At 39.7% G+C, this 20,504-nt stretch overlaps 1 protein-coding gene across 1 annotated transcript in view; it reads left to right on the top strand.

Moving 5' to 3' along the window:
* The first annotated feature begins 45 nt into the window (after window positions 1–45).
* The window catches only part of FAF1 (Fas associated factor 1), a 500,302-nt gene continuing 479,843 nt past the window's right edge, over window positions 46–20,504 (top strand). Inside the window, exon 1 of the mRNA XM_021684282.2 lies at window positions 46–95. Within this exon, the coding sequence (XP_021539957.1) occupies window positions 51–95 (45 nt within the window). The 5' untranslated portion in view covers window positions 46–50. The remainder of the gene's footprint in view (window positions 96–20,504) is intronic.

The following is a 20,504-nucleotide window of genomic DNA, read 5'->3' as shown; positions in this document are numbered from 1 at the left end:
CCTCCCAGGTGCGCGCTTCGCTCCCGGAGCCGCGGAACTCGGCGGCCGCCATGGCGTCCAACATGGACCGGGAGATGATCCTGGCGGATTTTCAGGTGAAGTATATGGCCTTGTACCTCTTCCACCTCCAACCTCGTGGGTTCCTGGTGCCAGAAGGGTTGCCTTTTCTCAGGGTTTGTTAGAGCATTGCGGTGGTGTGTGGTTTGGGCTTTTATACGGTACGTGGCGCGCGGGTACGCGGGCGCGCGCGTCTGTGTGTGTTTGGGCTTTTATACGGTACGTGGCGTGCGTGTGTGTGTGTGTGTGTGTGTGTGTGTTGTGGGCCATCCGGGAACGTGCAATTCTTATGCTGGGTTGGGTGTGTATAGAATTTGTATGTACGGATTTGCAGGGTGAAGGGATGTTATGATACTTGGTTATGTGTGTGGACTGTGTAGTGTTTCCTGTATTATGTGGAGAATGGGTGGAATTTGGGGGTATTAAGCGGGGCTTTTAAGTATGGGCTTTTTGGGAGTTTTGGGTTATGTTACGTGGGAGAGTGCTGTATGGAGTGTGGGTGTGGAGAGTGGTGTTGTGGGTGTGGTGTATTAAGGGGTGAGTAAAAAAGAAAGGAGGAGGAGGAGGTGGTGAAGGTAGTGGTGAGGGTATGGTCTTTTTCAAGGAGAAATAAACATTCGAGACTTTGCCTTATTGGAATCTTTGGAGTGTATGAAGGTAAGGAGGAGGCAAATAGACTGTATATATCAAAGTATCCTCGGTGAAAATTAAAAATTACATATTTAAATTACATATTTGCGGTTTCCCTTCCCCTACAGATTTGAATTGCTTGGTGTGTGTCCTAACTCCAGGAATAATTTAAAGAATAAGCAAAGGTTATTCCTTTACTTATCCCAACTGTAGTCACACTAATATATGAGTATCTTAAGGAGGCGCTTTGAAAGTAGAGTTGTACACCATTCATGAAAGACTTGTAGTTAGAACTAATACCCTGTGCACACCATCTTTGCCTTTTTATGTTTGATGAAGAAGATATTGTAGTGAGATTTTTTTTTAAAAGATATTATTTATTTGTTTGACAGAGAGAGACACAGCGAGAGAGGGAACACAAGCAGGGGGAGTGGAGAGGGAGAAGCAGGCTTCCCACTGAGCAGAGAGCCTGATGCGGGGCTCGATCCCAGGACTCTAGGATCATGACCTGAGCCGAAGGCAGACGCTTAACCGACTGAGCCACTTGGCGCCCCATTCATTTTGGCATTAACTTAGAAGCTCACTGTTACCTATAGGCAGACTTTTCTCTCTGTAACAGTCATCATTGCACATGGTCTAACACTAACATAGAGGTGATAGTTTTTCTTACTGAGATTTTGTTTGGCTTCTCTTCTCCCTCTTTCTCTGATTTTCCTTATTTCATAACTTAATATTGTGATGGTCATTTCCAGAGTTTGCTCTTTATCTTACCCAGTAAGGGTATCTGATTTATTGGGAATGTGGATATATCTGCATTTGATTATACTGTAACTTCCAAACTCAGAAAGAAGTGTTCTGAAAATAAAAGTTGACCGCAAGATTTTGGTGTTTTGTAGGATTAGAATTTGCCTGAGATTTTTTTTTTTTGCCTAAGTCTTTTATTCTCTTTCTTTTTTTCATTCTCCAATCTTTTATCTAATGTGGGATATGGTCATATGAAAAAGGACTCTATTTCTAGGAGTATTTTATCCTGTTATAAAACTGCTTTATAGAAATGTCTTTAGACAACAATGGTCATAGTTTACCTCACTAAAAGCTTTAAGGTAATTATAACTTTGTTTTGATTTCACCAAATTTTTTTACTTACTCTAACAACTTGTAGCTGCTTGTTTTCTTATTTGTGATAGTTATTATGTTTACTGTGAACTTTATATTGGCCAAGGACAGGAAATTTAGGATTCTTGTACTTAGAGACAAAGTAAGATTTTCTGACAAGCATTTGGGATTTTATTTTGATCACATTAATACATTCTGTTTTTCTCTTCGAACCAGTGGCACTAATGTGAACAGTTCTTTACAGAATGGGAAAAAGCTATGGCATTCTCAATGTTTGCCAGATGGTGAAAGTTTATTTCATATTGTCAAGTAGGTAAGAACGTTATTGGTAGAATAAAAAGTACACATAAATAAAATACGAATAAAAAGAATACACATACAGAATAATACACATACAGAATAGAAAGTATACACATATTAAGTACATTAGCCTTTTGTGTTTTTAGGAACCTTGTATTCCTCTCACAAATGATTCCAGATCAGTTTGCTCTTGTGGACTTACTTTTTAAAATCAATTATTCTTCCTATTTTTTAATATTATGTAAACTTTTTTATAGGATTAACTTTTAAAAATTAGCATTTATTCAGTTATCAGAAACTAGGTAATTTTAAACATTGAAGTTCAAGTCTTGTAATGTAGATACTTGGATGATGCTGGTTTCGCCTGTAACTATAAATCAGTTTCTCCCCAAAAGTGAACACATGACTGTGAAATTAATAATTTTGAGAGTTCAGTGCTGCCTTTGTAGAAAGGCACATGATTTTTTAAAAAGTTTTTATAAAAAATTCTAGTTAGTTAACATACAGTGTCATATTAGTTTCAGGTGTACAATATAGTGATTCAGCACTTCCGTGCAATGCCCAGTACTCATCACAAGTGCACTCCTTAATCCCCATTACCCATTTAACCCATTCCCCCCACCTACCTCCCCCCTGGCAGTCACCAGTCCGGTTCTCTATAGTTCAGTGTTCACTTCATGGTTTGCCCCCCTCTCGCTCCTTTTTTGAGAAAGGGACATGATTTTTAAATATCAGATTTTAAAAAATAAGTTTCAGATTTTGATTATTGTTAGGTAATAGGTTCTTCTAAATACAGTGCCTAAATATGAAAAAACTTTTTTTTTTAAGATACATTTATTTATTTGAGAGAGAGCCTGGGGGAGTGCTCTTGTGTGCTCAGGTGGGGAGAGGGGAGGGGAGGAGCACAGAGTGAACTGGAGCTGGGGCTTGATCTGACCACCCTGATATCATGACCTGAGCTGAAATACAGTTCCATGCTCAACTCACTGAGCCACCCAGGAGCCCCGGAAAAACTTTTGGGAAAGATTTTTGTATATTAACTATTTCAACTCAATGGAGAAAGGACTTCTGTTGAAACTGATCAGTGAAGGAGTAGTTAACAATCGTAATTTTAAAAATAAATTACCTGGTTTCTTATAACTGGTAAGTAGTGGATGGAAGATTGCACCTCAGACTTAATGAGACAGGTTTGGAATTTTGTAGATCAGTGAACTCATTACAAAGGAAATGTATTACAAATTGTCCTCTAAAAGATTCCTCCCCCTGAAATAAGAACAGTTTTCAATTAAAAAAATTTTTTTAAAGATTTTATTTATTAAGGGAGTGAGTGAGAGAGAGAGTGAGCACGCACGATCGGGGGGGGGGGCGGGAGGGGCAGAGGGACAGGGAGAAGCAGACTCTCCTGCTGAGCAGAGATTCTGAGGTAGGGCTGGATCCCAGGACCCCAGGATCATGACTGAGCCGAAGGCAGACACTTAAACTGACTGAGCCACCCAGGCACCCCTCAATTAAAATTTTTAAAAAATTGTGGTGAATATATATAACATAAAATTTGCCATCTTAACTTTATTTGCCATTTTTAAGTGTCCAGTTCGGTGGCATCAAGTACATTTACATTGTTGTGAAACCATCACCACCCACCGTCTATCTCCAGAACTCTTTTTATCTTGCAAAACTTTAACTTTTTTTTTTTTTTATAAAGATTTTATTTATTTATTTGAGAGAGAGAGCACATGAGAGGGAGGAGGGTCAGAGGGAGAAGCAGACTCCCTGCTGAGCAGGGAGCCCGATGTGGGACTCGATCCCGGGACTCCAGGATCATGACCTGAGCCGAAGGCAGTCGCTTAACCAACTGAGCGACCCAGGCGCCCGCAAAACTGTAACTTTAACCATTAAACAGTAACTTCCCATTTTCCCCTGTTCTCCAGTCCCTGGCAACCACCATTCTATTTTCTGTCTATGAATGTGAATATTCTAGGTACCTTATATAAGGGTAATCATGCAGTATTTATCCTTTTGCGACTCTCCTATTTTATTTATTTTTTTCTTTTTTTTTTTTAAAGATTTTATTTATTTATTTGAGACAGAGAGAATGAGAGACAGACAGCATGAGAGGGAGGAGGGTCAGAGGGAGAAGCAGACTCCCTGCGGAGCAGGGAGCCCGATGCGGGACTCGATCCGGGGACTCCAGGATCATGACCTGAGCCGAAGGCAGTCGCTTAACCAACTGAGCCACCCAGGCGCCCCTCTCCTATTTTATTTAATATGATGTCTCCAACGTTCATCTGTGTTGTAGTATGTGTCAGAATTCCCTTCCTTTTTAAAAGGCTAAATACTGTCTATGGCCGTACCACCCTGAACGCGCCTGATCTCGCCTAAAAGCCTGAATACTATTACACTATTAAACAGTATGTGTATACAGTAATCCCCCATTATCTTTGGTTTTGCTTTCTGTGGTTTCAGTTACCCTTGGTCAACTGTGGTCAGTATGTGTATATAGTAATCCCCCATTATCTCTGGTTTTGCTTTCCATGGTTTCAGTTACCCTTGGTCAACTGTGGTCCAAAGGTAGATGAGCTTCCTGATGTATAATAAGAAGGTCAGTAGTAGCCTAGTGCTACGTCACAATGCCTAGGTCATTCACCTCACTTTATCTCAACATGTAGGCATTTTATTGTCTCACATCACCAAAGAAGGGTGAGTACAGTACAATAAGAGATTTTGAAAGAGAGACCACATTCATATAACTTTTATTGCAATATACAGTATTGTTAAAATTATTCTGTTTTATTATAGTTATAGTTAATCTCTTACTGTGATGGGTTTATAAATTAAATTTTATCATAGGTATATAGGAAAAAACAACATACATAGGGCTCAGTACTATCCTTGGTTTCATGCATCTGTTCGGGGCCTTGGGACATAACTTGCAGATAATGGGTCACTGCTGAACCACATTTTGTTTACTCATTCATCTGTCAGTGGACATTTTCTTCCATGTTTTGAATATTGTGAATCATTAATGCTGTTATGAACATGGGTGTACAATTATTTGTTTGAATCCCTGCTTTTAATTCTTTTAGGTATATATCCAGAAGTTGAATTATTGGATCATATGATATTTCTATTTTTAATTTTTTTGAGGAACTGCCGTCCATACTGTTATCCATAGTGGCTCACCACCAAAAGTTTGAATGGAGACAATGACAGCATCATGTTTAATGAATTATTTGTAAATTCAGCTCTGGGCAATGAGTTTATAATTTGGAATAATCTAACAAAAATCAGTTCTTTTTTTTAATATTTTATTTATTTGTCAGAAAGAGCACAAGCAAGGGGAGCAGGAGTGGCAGGCAGAGGGAGAAGCAGGCTCCCTGTTGAGCAAGGATTTCCCAGGACCCTGGGATCATGACCTGAGCCGAAGGCAGATGCTTAACCGACTGAGCCACCCAGGTGTCCCAAAAATCAGTTTTAAATGTAAATAGTGTTAGCATAGTATGCTACTGGTAAAGGAATGAATAGAGTAGTACACCTACAGTTCTGGCTGGCCAGAGCCAGGAGGGGGTGTAAAGGAATTTCCTGGGTTTAAAAAACAGGCAGGCATTGATGAATCAGGACCTTTTTTTTTTTTTCCTTAATGTCTTTTTATAACAGATGCATTCAGGTGACAGTTCCAATCTTGTTTTTTTTGTAATTGTAGAATTCTTTGCCTTTTTTTTTTTTTTAAAGGTTGAGGTGTAGAGCAAAAATCATTTGATCACACAAACTTTTGAGATATATTTGGTTTGCTTACAGATGTGAAAATAGCTATCCAAATGGAATTGCAGTTGCTATCAAATAATTTCAGTAATATTAATTATTTTGGACCCATATGAACCAAAAATGAGTATTCCCATTTCCCCCTTAACCTTTTAATTACTGTAGTGCTAATTTCTTTTTCCTCTAAGATACATTTTTATAATTTTTTTGAAAACAAAAATGGTGCTAAAGCTATTTAGGTTAGTCTCACATATTTTTCTATTTATATTTCTCTGTTACTGTATAATACAGAGATATAGATCATAGCTTTACTCAAGTCAAGGGAAAAAAAGGAACAACTTTTACTAGTAGTAATATTTTTTTTTTAAGCAACAAAACCTTATCTGCCTTGCTAAAAAAATATTTTTTCTGAACCTAGTTCTAGTGGTCACAGAGTGAGTCTATTTCTTCTCTAATTTGGCTTTGATTTTGATGTTACTTTCAGTTATGTTTCCTGGATGACACAGTTGTGCCTTTGTTTTCCTCTCCTGGTCTTTCAAGCTAGTAATATCTTTGCTGCCTAAATTGCTGTATGCATTTTCATATATTGGACTATCATTATGGGACTTTTAAGTTTTCTCTTGCCTATCAGCTTCTCTTGGAAGCATGGACTCTTGCATGGACCATGAGACTACCAGTAAGTCACTTGAAATTCATTTCTGCCCCTTCATAACATTTCTTCCTTCTAAATGAAGCTGTGAATCTTCTTTCTTTTTTGGTTTGACAGACTGTGCAAGTAGAAATGGTATTGATCCGCATGGATAGGTATTCTTTGTGATGTTGTGGTTTAGGGACCAAACTAAGTATCCATGGAACATCATATTTATTTCCTGGAACGTTACCTTAGGCAAGAGATTGAGTACTATGGCTGAAAATAGTCTTGTTACTGTCCTTTCTTTCCTTTTTCCACTATCCTCTTTATTCATTAGAGGGACAGGCATTTTGTGTTTGTGTTTGGATTGTTGGTCGTTGGGATAATAGGTTTGGCATGTAGAATAAAGTTTAGTAGTTAGTGGTTAAGAGCATGGACTCTCAGGTCAGATTGCTTGGATTTAAATCAAGTACTGCCACTTGGACATCTTGTGATCTTTGACTACTCATTTCACAATTCTGCCTCAGTTTCCTCATATGAAAAATGACTTAATGCATGTAAAGTGATTAGAACAGGTGTCTGGCATAGAAAGAGTTCGATAAGTTTTAGTTATTTTCATTTTTGATAATTTTAAGGTATATACTTGTTCTCTGCAAGAGACATCTATTTCCAGTTTCTCATTTTTCCTTTTGTGGAAATTGAGGCCAGAAGAAGGAAGTGACTTGTCCAAGTTCATGGGTTGATTTGAAACAAAGATTTCATCCAGGTACATGGAAGAGTGTTTATTTTCTAGCTTAATGTGTCAGATGGCTTCGATTTCTAGAGGAAAACAAGACCCACCATTCAGAAATTTTTCCAAATGATAAAATTTACGTATAAAATGAATTAACAATACCTGGCATATAGCAGACATGCCAGAAGGGAGGGAGGAGGGCCTGGCACTTTGATTGTTCCTAGACTAGCATTCATTCCAGTCTAGTGCCATGCTTCTAAGTTTACAGGTGGTCAGAAGCCATGGAATGCAGAGTCTTTAGATTTGTTGAGCATAGTTGGGTTGATGCCTGTGTTTGCCAGACTGCGTTTATGGACTCTGTAGATGAGGGGTCAGGAAACTATAACCTATAAGCTGGCTTCCTGTTTTTATACATAAAGATTTATTGGAATACAGTGATAGCTATTCTTTTACCTATTGTTTGTGACTGCTTTCTTGCTGCAGTGACAGAAGTGAGTAGTTGAGACAGAGACTTCATAGTGCACAGGCTTAAAGTACTGTCTGGGCCTTAAGATAAAGTTATTTCAACCCCCCTCCCCCCACAACAAATACTTCTCTTTCAAAGTTTTAGTAACTGCAAAGTGCTAGAACGTTTGAATGCTTCATGAGTAATATTATATGGTTATACACCTCTACAGGAGGCAGTTGTTAAAACATTGCACTTAGGCAGACTAGAGCTCTAGTTTTTTGCTTTGTTTTGTTTTGGTTCTGGTTCTCTGAGCTAGTCCTTTATCCTTTCTGGCTTTGAGTTATTCAGTCTATGAAATGGAGATTTGTGTAGAGTTATATGTACCTGAAAACAGGAGTGGACTAGATCAGGTATTCATATAGAGCTTGGACAGTCACTTGGCAGCAGGGGTGTTTGAGGACATTCAGTTATAATTTAGGTAATTCATCTGGATTAGGGATCAGCAAACTACATCCTGAGGGCTAACCTACCACCTGTTTTCATCAGTAAAGTCTTATTAGAAGACAGTCATGCATATTTGTTTACATACTGCAAAGCCTAAAATATTTACTCTGCCCCTTACAGGATAGCTTGCTGATCCTTGATCTATATTAATGGTATTCAACCGTGGGTGATTTCTGTTCCCCAGGGGACATAAGGCAATGTCTAGAGAGATTTTTGGCTGTTATAACTGGGGGGTGCTGCTGGTATTTAGTGGGAAGATGCCAGGAATGTTGCTAAACATTCTGCACAAGACATCCCTTCACAATGAAGAATTATCCACTCTAAAATGTCCAGAGTGCTGAAAAACCCTGATCTAAATTACTAGTTCTCAAACTTAAATTTGTATAAGAATAACCTGGAAAGCTTTGCTAAACTATAGGTTGCTGGGCCCCACCCCAGGTTTCTGAATGAGTAGATTCTAGGTGGGGCCTGAAAATTTGCACTTCTGTCAGATTCCTAGGTTATGCTGCTGCTGATCCAAGATCTACACTTGGGAACAACTGATCTAGATGACTTTAGAAGTTATATCCATTCCTGTGATTTTTTTTGATTTTGTTGTCTTAAGTACTGTTTCATTTTTATGACTTAAGAAAATTGAGTATTTTATTATATGCCCTATGCCAAGTGTGGGGCTTGAACTCATGACCCCGAGATCAAGAGTCACATGCTCCACCATCTGAGCCAGCCAGGCCCCCAGGCTCTGTGCCTTTATACCCTTATTTTTTGTGGCCCTTTAGAAAAACTATTTACCTTTCAAAACCTATCAGCTGCCTTTTGCTGATAACATCAGTATCATGTGCCCAGTTTTAGGGTTAATAATTTTGTCTTATGTATCTTTGGTATGTTTCTCTTGAGTCTTTTTAAAAATTAAAAAAAAATATTTGTTTATTTATTTATTTTTAGAGCGAGAGAGCACATGAGCCTGAGGGGCAGAGGGAGAGGGAGAGAGACTCTCAAGCAGACTCTGGGCTAAGGACAGAGCCTGATGCAGGGCTTGATCCCAGGACCCTGAGATAATGACCTGAGCCAAAACCTAGAGTCAGACACTTAACCAACTATACCACCCAGGTGCCCCTCTTCTTTTGAGTCATATGCCAGATTGTCAGTAATCACTTTACATATTTCTTTTCCCTAATGTCAGCTCTTTGAGTGAACAACTGCCTGGGTCTTAACCATCTTTTCCTACAATATCTATAAGAGGTTCTCATGAATGGGCACCTGGGTGGCTCAGTTGGTTAAGCGACTGCCTTCGGCTCAGGTCATGATCCTGGAGTCCTGGGATCGAGTCCCACGTCGGGCTCCCTGCTCAGCGGGGAGTCTGCTTCTCCCTCTGACCCTCCCCCCTCTCATGTGCTCTCTGTCTCTCTCATTCTCTCTGTCTCAAATAAATAAATAAAATCTTTAAAAAAAAAAAAAAGAGGTTCTCATGAATATTTTTTGAAGGAATATTATGAATATTTGCTCTTATGGTACAAATAGAGTAGAATTGTAAGTTTGCATGTATAGTTGACCCTTGAACAATGCAGGGGTTAGGGGCACCAATCTGGGCCGCACATTTGAAAATCCACACATAATTTTGACTGCCCCCAAATTTAACCAGTAATGGCTTATTGTTGACTGGAAGCCTTACTAATAATATAAACAATCAATTAACACATATTTTATATGTTGTATGTTTTATATATCGTATTTTTACAATAAAGCAAGCTAGAGAAAATGTTATTAATAAAATCATAAAGAAGAGAAAATACAGGAACAGTACTGTACTGAAAAAAAAAATCCAGGTATAAGTGGATCCACGCAAATAAAAATGTGTAGTTTTCAAGGGTCAGCTGTATTTTTAAGCATCTACCATTTGTTGACATATGATTTTGAATAATAAAATCTGCCATTGAGAGAATAAAAATTGGGCTGTTTTATTGAACTGAGGATTATAACTTTAAAGTGACCGATTTATAGAGAAGTACAAAACACCTCCTTTCTTGTTTAGCTTTTATAGAGGGCTCAGTAAGGTAATGTGGCAAAATACAGGGCTCGAGGTCAATAACTTCGGGAAATTTGCTCTGTGTCAGTCACTCTTCACTTTCAACTTTTTTAAGGCAGAAATTTAAATTTCAAATCAAAATTGTTTACCATGTTAAATCATTAGTCATTGGCTTTGAGGTGAGTTTGAGATATTTTAAGAAGTGTTTGGCAGGGGTGCCTGGGTGGGTCAGTCAGTTAAGTGTCTGCCTTTGGCTCAGGTCATGATCCCAGGGTCCCCTTCCTTCACTCTCTCTTTCTCTTTCTCAAATGAATAAATAAAATCTTAAAAAAAAAAAGAAGCAGTTTGGCAACATTAACAGAATAATTGTACCTGTCTTTATACTTATTGTGGTTATAGAGGAATAATTGAGGTAGAAAGGATGAGATGTCAAGTTGTGGTAAGAAAAGCAGAAATGTTTGCAGGTTATGTGCACCTTAATGGCTTTAGAGTTAGGTTCCAGGCACCTGTTTTTTTTTTTTTTTTTTTTTTTTCCTTCTCCATTTTACCTTGGTTCCCTGGACTCTAATGATTGAGCTGTAATAGTATAATGTTAGTGAGAGGAAAGCTTTGTCTCTTGTGCCCTCTTGGCTACCCACCTTCTTTCTCACAAGGGAAAAGTAGTGCTTGAACTTGTTTTTTAAAATACAATTTTATTAGGTGGATACACAATTGAGCATTCTTATTTTAGGTTTAATGGGGGAGGAATAATAAAATTAGCATCTAGCTTTTGATTGCTTTGTATGTGTCAGGTACTGTGCTAGTCTCTTAACAGCTAAATTCTACAGTGACCCTATTGGGATCCACTGATACAGTTCTCCATGGTTTCTGTATGTCTTGTGATCAGAGACACTGCTTTTGTTTTCTGCTCTCTTTTCAAGGATATTTGTATAGTGAGCTGCCTTGGAAGATAGAGGTAGTGTCTCCCTTTGGAGCAAAGGGTATGCATGCATATCCTTTGAATTTTGAGAGATTTGGTTCTGTAGGCTCTGGGTTCCTCTTCTAATGCAGTCCATTGCATGTGTAGTTATCACTTGGCCTACTATGTGTTGCACTGTGGGCAGTGGGACTGGGGAACTACATAAGAAAATGCTGATATTCTGACTATGAATATTATCATGAGTCATAAAGTTCATTGTCTAACCCAGAATTCTATGTCTTCCTCCATGAAACTGGCAGGCTAACTTCTTAGTTTACAAGTAGAATAAAAAAGATCAGCTCTTTCACTGCTTTAACAGTTTTGGCAACAAGGATAGTATGTTGATAGACACATGGTTTTTTGGAAGAGGAAGGGTGAGGGCATGGGCTGGTTAACAGAATTTGGGGGAAGGCCATGGGAATTGATTCTGAACATGCTGACCAAATTGTCAAGTGGTTCTCTACTTTATTGCCTGTTAATGAGGAAGAATTAGGAAGGTTGTTGCAGACTGAATACCAGGAAGTGGGTTCAGAGATAGCCTGGACATTCCTCTAGTTGTTGCTAACTCTTAACAACCCTCAAATACCGTCTCTGGTAGATGGAATTTTTTTCACCAATCTGTCAGTCAGATTCAGAGTCAGACTACCCCCCCCTCCCCCCAGTGTAAAGCTAGTACTAAGATTTGTCCTGGCTGGGCAGAAGGTTCTGCCTCTTTTAGACAACATTTACAGACCTGTGTATATCTACACTTGAGTGTGAAAGGAGGCAAATTTGCAACCTCCTTGGGCACAAAGCAAAGTTGTTAGAACTTTCACTGGTTTGTCTGAGAGATGAGAGGATGGGGGTTCATAATATCTTATGGCTCAGTCCTTCCTTTGGAGGAATCTTTATTCCCTACTTCAAAGCCACTGACTCAGTGGGGTCCTCAATTCATAGAGGTTTCCATAAACCTGGGCCTGGTTCACCAGTGGTTCAGCCAAGCCAAAACTGATTGTGTCTGCTTGTCTTCTGGGGCTGTTCAGCCTCTGCGCCAGCTATGCAGACTGATAGTGGTTGTGATTGCTTTGTTCAGTGGATAGAACTCAAGGCTGTTCTTATAGCTCTGGCCAGTACTGTCCTTCATGAAACTTGTATTTCTTTTTTTTTTTTTTAAAGATTTTATTTATTTATTTGACAGAGAGAGACACAGCGAGAGAGGGAACACATGCAGGGCTTGATCCTAGGACCCTGGGATCATGACTTGAGCCAAAGGCAGGTGCTTAACGACTGAGCCACCCAGGTGCCCGAAACTTGTATTTCTACTGCCCTTTGGCCTGTTGCCAGTGGCCTAGCTATTTGGTCTGCCACTTGGAAAGTATAGACTGGCAGATTAAAGACAGCTCTCTTTGAAGCTGTGAACTATGGAAACAAATTACAGCTGCTGATCAAACTGTCTGGATCACTCATGTAGATGCCCACAATAAGGGCCTGTTCTCTAATGAAGCCCACTGGAATCAAGCTTCTGATTGAGTCTGCACTGCCCAGAGCTATCATTGTTGTCTGGGTCCATCCATCATATCAGATGTGATAACACATCAGCTATCATAAACTGGGTGTAGACTTAAGGACTGTATTTCTGATGCAGAGGGTAGCATTGCTATACTTGTGATTTCTGCCAAAAATTGACCTGCTTGTCACATAATGAGAGAAGCCACATTTAATGGGATGTGGCCCCTGCTTGCTTTTAGCAAATTTAATACATTGGATCTTTGACCTCCCATTCATAAGTATCAGTGCTGCCTCACTGCTGTTGATACTTTTTCTGGTTATGGAATTGCTGTTCTAGTCCAGTTAGCTGACTGACCACACCATTTTGGCCTGTGAAACTAATCTGTGTTATGCTTTTGGGCTTTCTGGACCATTTGCAGTCTGACAGTGGTGCACTTTTTGTCTCAAAAGCCACTCAACAGTGAGCTTGATAATCAAGATACTTGAAGGACCTTTCATGCTCCCTCCCATCCACAGGCATCTGGTATGTGGATAAATGTTGAACGTTGAAACATCTTTTTCCTTAGTAAGTCAGGCCACTGAATGCAGCTATGCCAGAAAGAGATCATCTCATCTTGGTCACTTCATGACCCAGTGGTAGGGATGGAAGGGGTGGGAGGTTATATAGTCCTGTTTTGAAAATTGAGGTTATTATTATTATTATTATTATTATTTATTTTTTTTTTTTTAAAGATTTTATTTATTTATTTGAGAGAGAGGATGAGAGGAGAGAGAGAGCACATGAGAGGGGGGAGGGTCAGAGGGAGAAGCAGACTCCCTGCTGAGCAGAGAGGCCGATGCGGGACTCGATCCCGGGACTCCAGGATCATGACCTGAGCCGAAGGCAGTCGCTTAACCAACTGAGCCACCCAGGCGCCCCTATTATTATTATTTTTAAAGATTTATTTATTTATTTGAAGGAGAGAGAGAGAGAGGGCGGAGGGGCAGAGGGAGAGAAAACCCCAAGCAGACTCCGTGTGGAGCGCAGAGCCCAATGCGGGGCTCAATCTCAGGACCCTGAGATCACACCCTGAGCCGAAACCAAGAGCTGGATGCTTAATTGTGCCACCCCAGGCATCCCTTGAAAATTCAGATTCTATCCTATTTCTGGGCATGAAGCTTCTTTTTTTCTCCTAGCTGCAGCACATGGCCAGCCTGTTGGTACACCTTTTTAAAAAAGATTTTATTTGAGAGAGAGTGAGAGAGAGAGAGTGAGAGAGAGAGAGAGAGAGAGAGAGAGAGAGAAGAGAGCGCACAAGCTGGGGGAGGGGCAGAGGGAGAGGGAGGAGCAGAACCCCCGATGAGCAGGGAGCCCCATGTGGGACACGATCCCAGGACCCTAGGATCATGACCTGAGCTGAAGGCAGATGCCTAACCTCCTGAGCCACCCAGGTGCCCCTGTTGGTACACCTTTTATGTGGCAGTTTGACAAAAGGTGGCGTAGGGATTCAAACTTAATTCTCGTTCAGCCACCTGGATTCTCACATTGGTTTGACATGGTCTAGACCTTAAGGATAATGACCACTGGTTGAGTACACTGCTTGCTGAGTTCCCCTACAGTGGCCCATGTGGGTCAGTGGGGACCATAAATGGGTTTCTGTAGGTTTAATAAAAATTCTTGCTTATCTTGCTTGTCTCACACCTGACATTTCTAGGGGAAAGACCTAAGTATGAGTAGGAGAAGATTGTAAAAAAGATGAAATTATAGCTACTGGAATGGAACATACTGATTTTGTGGCAGTGGGGGGAAAGCCAACAATCTTGACATCTAGGAAGGAACACCTTAGACCCCAGAAGAAGCTTTGGGGAGGGGAGAGACCTTCAGAACCATACTTTAAGCTTTCCTTATGAAGGAAAATGTCCTGGTGCTGCTCTCCAAACTGTTACAGGCACATTAAATTTAATTGACTGCCGGGTCTGCCATCCTCCCATTAGATTGCTCAGCTCTGATCACCATTTGATTGTCATTCCCTTTAATTTTACTGGGAAATCTATTGGAAACAGCAAGGGTTGCCCCAGCTCCTATACCTTCCATGCAAAACACCTGTCATTATGTCCTCATGTCTACCCACATGTCTTCCATAGCCTTCACTCAGATATTCTGTGGGGCAGATTACTAGTGGCCTGGACAGTTGGGACAGTTTGGACTGACTGCCTTCATTCAGTCCTTTGAAAAACAAGAACTAGACTCAATTATTCAAACTGAATTTGGGAACTCTAGGGCTGCCATCTGGGTGGGAGGCCATGTTGGGACACAGGTTGACTATGTCTCCCAGGCTGAGGTAGGTCCTTCTAAAAAATATGGACTCTTGCACCTTTGAGTGTTTAACAGAACACCACTAGTAGATCTTAGAGCCTTCGGTGGACTGTGGAGATCTCTCCAAAATGAGACTATCCTTGATTTTTGGGGGGGAAGCTTCCCAGAGTCGTAACTGATTTGTTATTTATGTGCATCCGTAGACAGTTACCTCCATGAGGGAAGTTACTGAATTAGAATAGGTGGTTCAGAATTTGTTCCTGACCTTTAGCTGACATGATCAGTGACACACGTTGGCCCTGGAAAGCATTCTTATTAGCCTCAACTCACTGACCAGCATTGTTATGGATGATAAAATTGCCCTTGTAGGCCGAAGCAGAGGCTGTATAATTGTTAATACATCTTGTTGTTCCTGGATTAATGCCTTGGGCCAAGTGGAAAGGTTAATACAGAACCTCAGGGATAAAGCCACCAGACTTTCTGAGGTAGACCCTGATGTCTTACGGGATTTCTTCAACTTATTTGGGGGTGGGACTCTGAGGAACATGGTTGAAATCAATTCTGAAGGTTGGCCTTATCCTACTGCCTGTTGATAGCTGATTTAATTAAATGCTGTATGAAACAAATTGAATGGATTTAGTCCCAGTCCCTTGTCAGTCAGATTAATCAGAGTGGCCATTGGAATCGTATACTCATGAGAAACTTTGTCAGCAGCCAAGATGGTTTAGAAGTGAGAGAGACAATTCTCTTTGTCTCATATTTCAGCACATCTTTTGAATAGAGACAGTGACTGTTCCAGCCTGTCTTTTCAAGGGTGTTTTATTGTGACCAGCCTAGATAATGTCTCCTTCCAGACCAAAGGACAAGTTTGCTTGCATTCTGGGAGATAAGGATACTTTCTCCCTAAAGCAAAAGGTGGGCATGCTTACTGTCCATTAAAAGAGATTCAGGGTTCCTCTCCTGTAGTGCATGTGCAGGTGTCAGCTGGCCCACTCTGTATGACCCTGTGGGCTAATGGGACTTGGGAACCCATGCAAGAAAATGCTGATACTCTGGCTACTACTATTGTTGTGAGTAATAAAGTACTTTATTCTTTTTTTTTTTTTTTTTTTTTGAGAGAGAGAAAGAGATAGAGAGCATGAGAGGAGGAAGGTTCAGAGAGAGAAGCAGACTCCCTGCCGAGCAGGGAGCCCGATGCGGGACTTGATCCTGGGACTCCAGGATCATGACCTGAGCCGAAGGCAGTCGCTTAACCAACTGAGCCACCCAGGCACCCCTAAAGTACTTTATTCTTGACCTAGGAGTCTTGTGTCTTCCTCTAGCATCCATGAAATTGTAACATGTTAAATTGTTAACTTGCAAGTGAGTAATATATTAGATCCTTCATAGTTCTTAACACCCTGTAAACTAGGCAGTCCTTTATTATACAGATTGATTTTGGAGATGGCAATTATAATTACTACTAACATTTACTCAGCATTACTTTGGCCTATATGATAAATGTCTTATCTGCCTTGTCCAATCTAATTGGTATATACCATTTAATTTGTGATAGCCATTATTACTCTTCCCATTTTAAAGATGAATAAGTGGAGGCCTGTCGGGAGGTTAAGTAATTATCTAATGACAAGTAGTCATAACAAGGCTGGGTTTAGAACTCAGGTCTGCTCTACTCCAAAGTCAAGTCTGTGATCTTATATATGTACATTTCTCAAATGGGTATGCTAGGGAGTACTCGAAGTTACAGAATAAATATCAATGTCTTGTAGCACCAGTTTACTAGAATAACTTAAAAAGAAATATGTGGTTTTTTAAAATTAAAAATAATTATTAAGTAAATATAAAAATTGCATGAATTTTAAAGAGTAAATGAAATTTCAGAGAAATTGTAAGGATGTGGCTTTTTTTCTTTGGGTCATTTCCTCCCCTCTTCCCATTGGGGAACATGTTTCCTTTCCTCTATCATTATGACTACAATAGTGGAAAAAATTAGTAAGTACTGCACTTTATAAGGTTACCTTTAAAAAAATCAAAGCTGCATCCAGTTATTTTTTGATTCCTTCATCCTATTGTAGCTTTGTGAAACACAGAAAGAAAATAAAGTTTTTCTGGTGTCCCTGGATTTACTGAGGCTAATAGAGGGATCAAAAGATGAAAAACTGGGATTAATTGACCTCTATTTTTTTAAGATTTTATTTATTTATTTGAGAGAGAGTGTGTGTGCTGCATGTAAGCACCGGTGGGGGGCAGAGGCAGAGGGAGGGGGAGAAGCAGACTTCCCGCTGAGCAGAGAGCCTGATGTGGGGCTTGATCCCAGGACCTGATCATGACCTGAGCCGAAAGCAGATGCTTAACCGACTGAGCCACCCAGGCACCCTTGGCTTCTGTTTTGAAGTTTTGTGTGGCAGTGATTGCTATTAGGATTATTTAGGTACTATTAGGATCACCATTAGGTTGCTATTAGGATTACTTTAGTAAGAGATTATCCTGTCGCTCTTTTTTTTTTTTTTAAACTTCACTTTTACATTTACCAGTATCTGTATTGTGTTGGTATAAGTATATATTTATGTTAAGTATTTTTGTCTCATTTTTCTGGGAGTACTGTCAGTTTTGGGTATATTCCTAAGGTCTAGTACTGAGTCTTGAAACAAAAGTAATGATGTTGTGACAAAAATAGTAGGATTGGGGTGCCTGGGTGGCTCAGTCAGTTAAGCATCTGACTTTGGCTCAGGTCATGATCTCAGGGTTCTGAGATTGAGCCCCCTGTTGGGCTCCTTGCTTGGTGGGGAGTCTGCTTGGAATTCTCCCTCTCCTCTGCCCCTACCTCTGCTCGTACTTGCTCATAAATAAATAAATAAATGAATAAGTGAATAAATAAATAAATATAAATAAATGAAATCTTAAAAAAAAATAGGATTGATTCCAGCTAAGGCAAGCTGGCTCCCAGTTGAAACACAAGAACTTTGTTTTATTTATCATTTTATTTTATTATTTAAAAAAATTTTTTTTAAAGATTTTTAAAAAAATTTTATTTATTTGAGAGAGATAGAGCAAGAGCAAGGAGGAGAGGCAGAGGGAGAGGGAGAAGCAGACTCCCCACTGAGCAGGGAGTCTGAAGCGGGGCTTGATCCTAGGACTCCAGGATCATGACCTGAGCTGAAGGCAGGCAACCAGTGGAGCCACTCAGGCGCCCCCATTTTATTTTATTATTTTATTTTATTTATTTTTTTTAGGGGGGCAGGGGCAGAGGGAGAGAGAATCTTAAGCATGTTCCATGCCCAGCACAGAGCCTGACATGGGGCTCAATTGCGTACAGCACTGACATCATGATCTGAGCCGAAATCAAGAGTTGGATGCTTAACCAACTCAGCCACCCAGGCACCCCTTATTTTATTTTAAATTCCAGTATACGTAATCAAGAACTTTGTTTTAAACTACATTGTATTTTAGAAAAGGAAAGCATTATTTAGTGATTACTGTGGAATAATTTGGTAAATATTTTGCCAAAACTGAGTGGCTATTTGATGGAATTAAATAATTGCATTTATTAAGTGTGATAATGTATTGGGTTATGTTTTAAAAAAAGGAGTCCTTAGCCTTTAGAGATATATACTGAAATATAGTGGGTGAAGTGATATGATATCTGAATTTACTATGGAACAGTCTGGGAGGGGTTTTGGGGGTAGAGTTGATGGGGAGTGAAATACTGGCTGTGACTTGGTAGTTGTTGAAGAGGATATTGTGTTCATGGCAGTTCATTTTACTATTATCTCTATTCTTTTATATGCTTAAAATTTTCCATAATAAGTAAAAAAGATGTTCTGTCAAAATAAAAATTACTTTGAGGGAACTGTAAGCTTTAGTATAATACTTTCATGTTCTAATGGGCTACAGGATTAGAGGAGTGGCTATGAGATTATTACAAGGAAGTAATAACATAGCAATCATAGTAATGTTATATAATCATAATATCTTGCCAAAATGGTTGGTAAATATTTGTCTATATTTGTTGTCACTGGAAAATTTAAAGTAGTTAAATTTTATTTGTAAAAGTCTTGGCTGTTGTCTTGGCATAAAGGTTTCCTAAAACTAATCAATTTTCTAACCAAGATGAAAGGTATAAACTTACAAGAAATTAACTTTCTGTTGTAAATTTGATTAACTGAAGGCAAGTGTTACTTTGGCAAAGAGGTGCTAGGAACTTTTTTCTTTTTTTAACCAATATTTTGACAAAATAAGAAACCTAAAAAGGTACAAAAGATCCCGTTAAGCAGAAAGAAAAGGCCAAATTAGATGATGTGTCATTTTCTGTGTGTATGTTTAGATTTTATTTATTTTTATTATTATTTTATTATTTATTTGAGAGAGAGTACGTGAGCACAAATGGGGAAGAGAGAGTGAGTATGTGAATGCGAGCTGGGGGAGGGGCAAAGGGAGAGGGAGAGGGACAAGCAGACTCCCTACTGAGCAGGGAGCCTAATGGTGGGGCTTGGTCCCAGGACCCTGAGATCATGACCTGAGCCAAAGTCAGATGCTTAACTGACTGAGCTACCCAGTCGCCCCTAAATATGGCTTTGTTTTAAGAACTGAGAAATACTTGGGGTGCTTGGGTAGTCAGCTTGTCTGACTCTTGGTCTCAGCTCAGGTCTTCTCAGGATGGTGAGTTCAAGCCCCTCGTTGGGCTCCACGTGGGTGTGGAGCCTACTTAAAAAAAAAAGCACAGAGAAATACTTCATGTTATAACACATGCATGGAGAATATGTAAAATTACATCATGGATTATGCCAAAATAAAGTATGTTTTTATTGTTTAGATTAAAGATTTTATTAGATCATAAATCCTACCTATAATCCAGGATTAATTTAATTTGCTAAGATAAAAACAATTGATATGCCAGGAAACAATCACATGGTTTCTACTAGAGGATTTCTATTTCTTTCCTTTTTCTTTTTTTTTAATCTGTGCAGTGTGTGTGTGTGAGAGTGTGATTGTAGCAGAGCCTTGGCATTTCCAAAGGATGGATTCTGAAGGTATGTTGACTTAACATGGATACAGAGTCATTCTTTGATGAAAGGGCAATAGTGACATGCATAGTTGGCCTTGGGGATTCAGTTCCACATGCATTTCTCCTGAGTTTTTAGGAAACCTTAATGAAGGGGGCACCTGTGTGGCTTAGTCGTTAAGCATCTGCCTTAGGCTCAGGTCATGATCCCAGAGTCCTGGGTTCGGCCCTGCATTGGGCTCCCTGCTCAGCGGGAAGCCTGCTTCTCCCTTTCCCTCTCCCTCTCCGCCTGCTTGTGTTCCCTCTCTCACTGTGTCTCTCTCTGTCAAATAAATAAATAAAATCTTTAAAAAAAAAACACCTTAATGAAGATAGCTGCAAGGAATTTCCTGCTGGCCATGACACATCTCACAATTGCAGCTGCTGTATTTTACCCATGGGGCAAGTATGAAATTGTGGAGTCAGGGATCTTGGTTGGTTTTCTACTGTTGTTTTACTAATCCCAGATAGGATGCTCTGGGCTTTCCCAACAAGGTATTTACTCAGAAATACCTCTGTT

Source organism: Neomonachus schauinslandi, chromosome 4 (genome assembly GCF_002201575.2).
Source record: "Neomonachus schauinslandi chromosome 4, ASM220157v2, whole genome shotgun sequence".
Lineage (NCBI taxonomy): Eukaryota > Metazoa > Chordata > Mammalia > Carnivora > Phocidae > Neomonachus > Neomonachus schauinslandi.
Note: the sequence above shows the minus strand (reverse complement) of the source record. Positions and strands in the feature narration are given on the sequence as shown.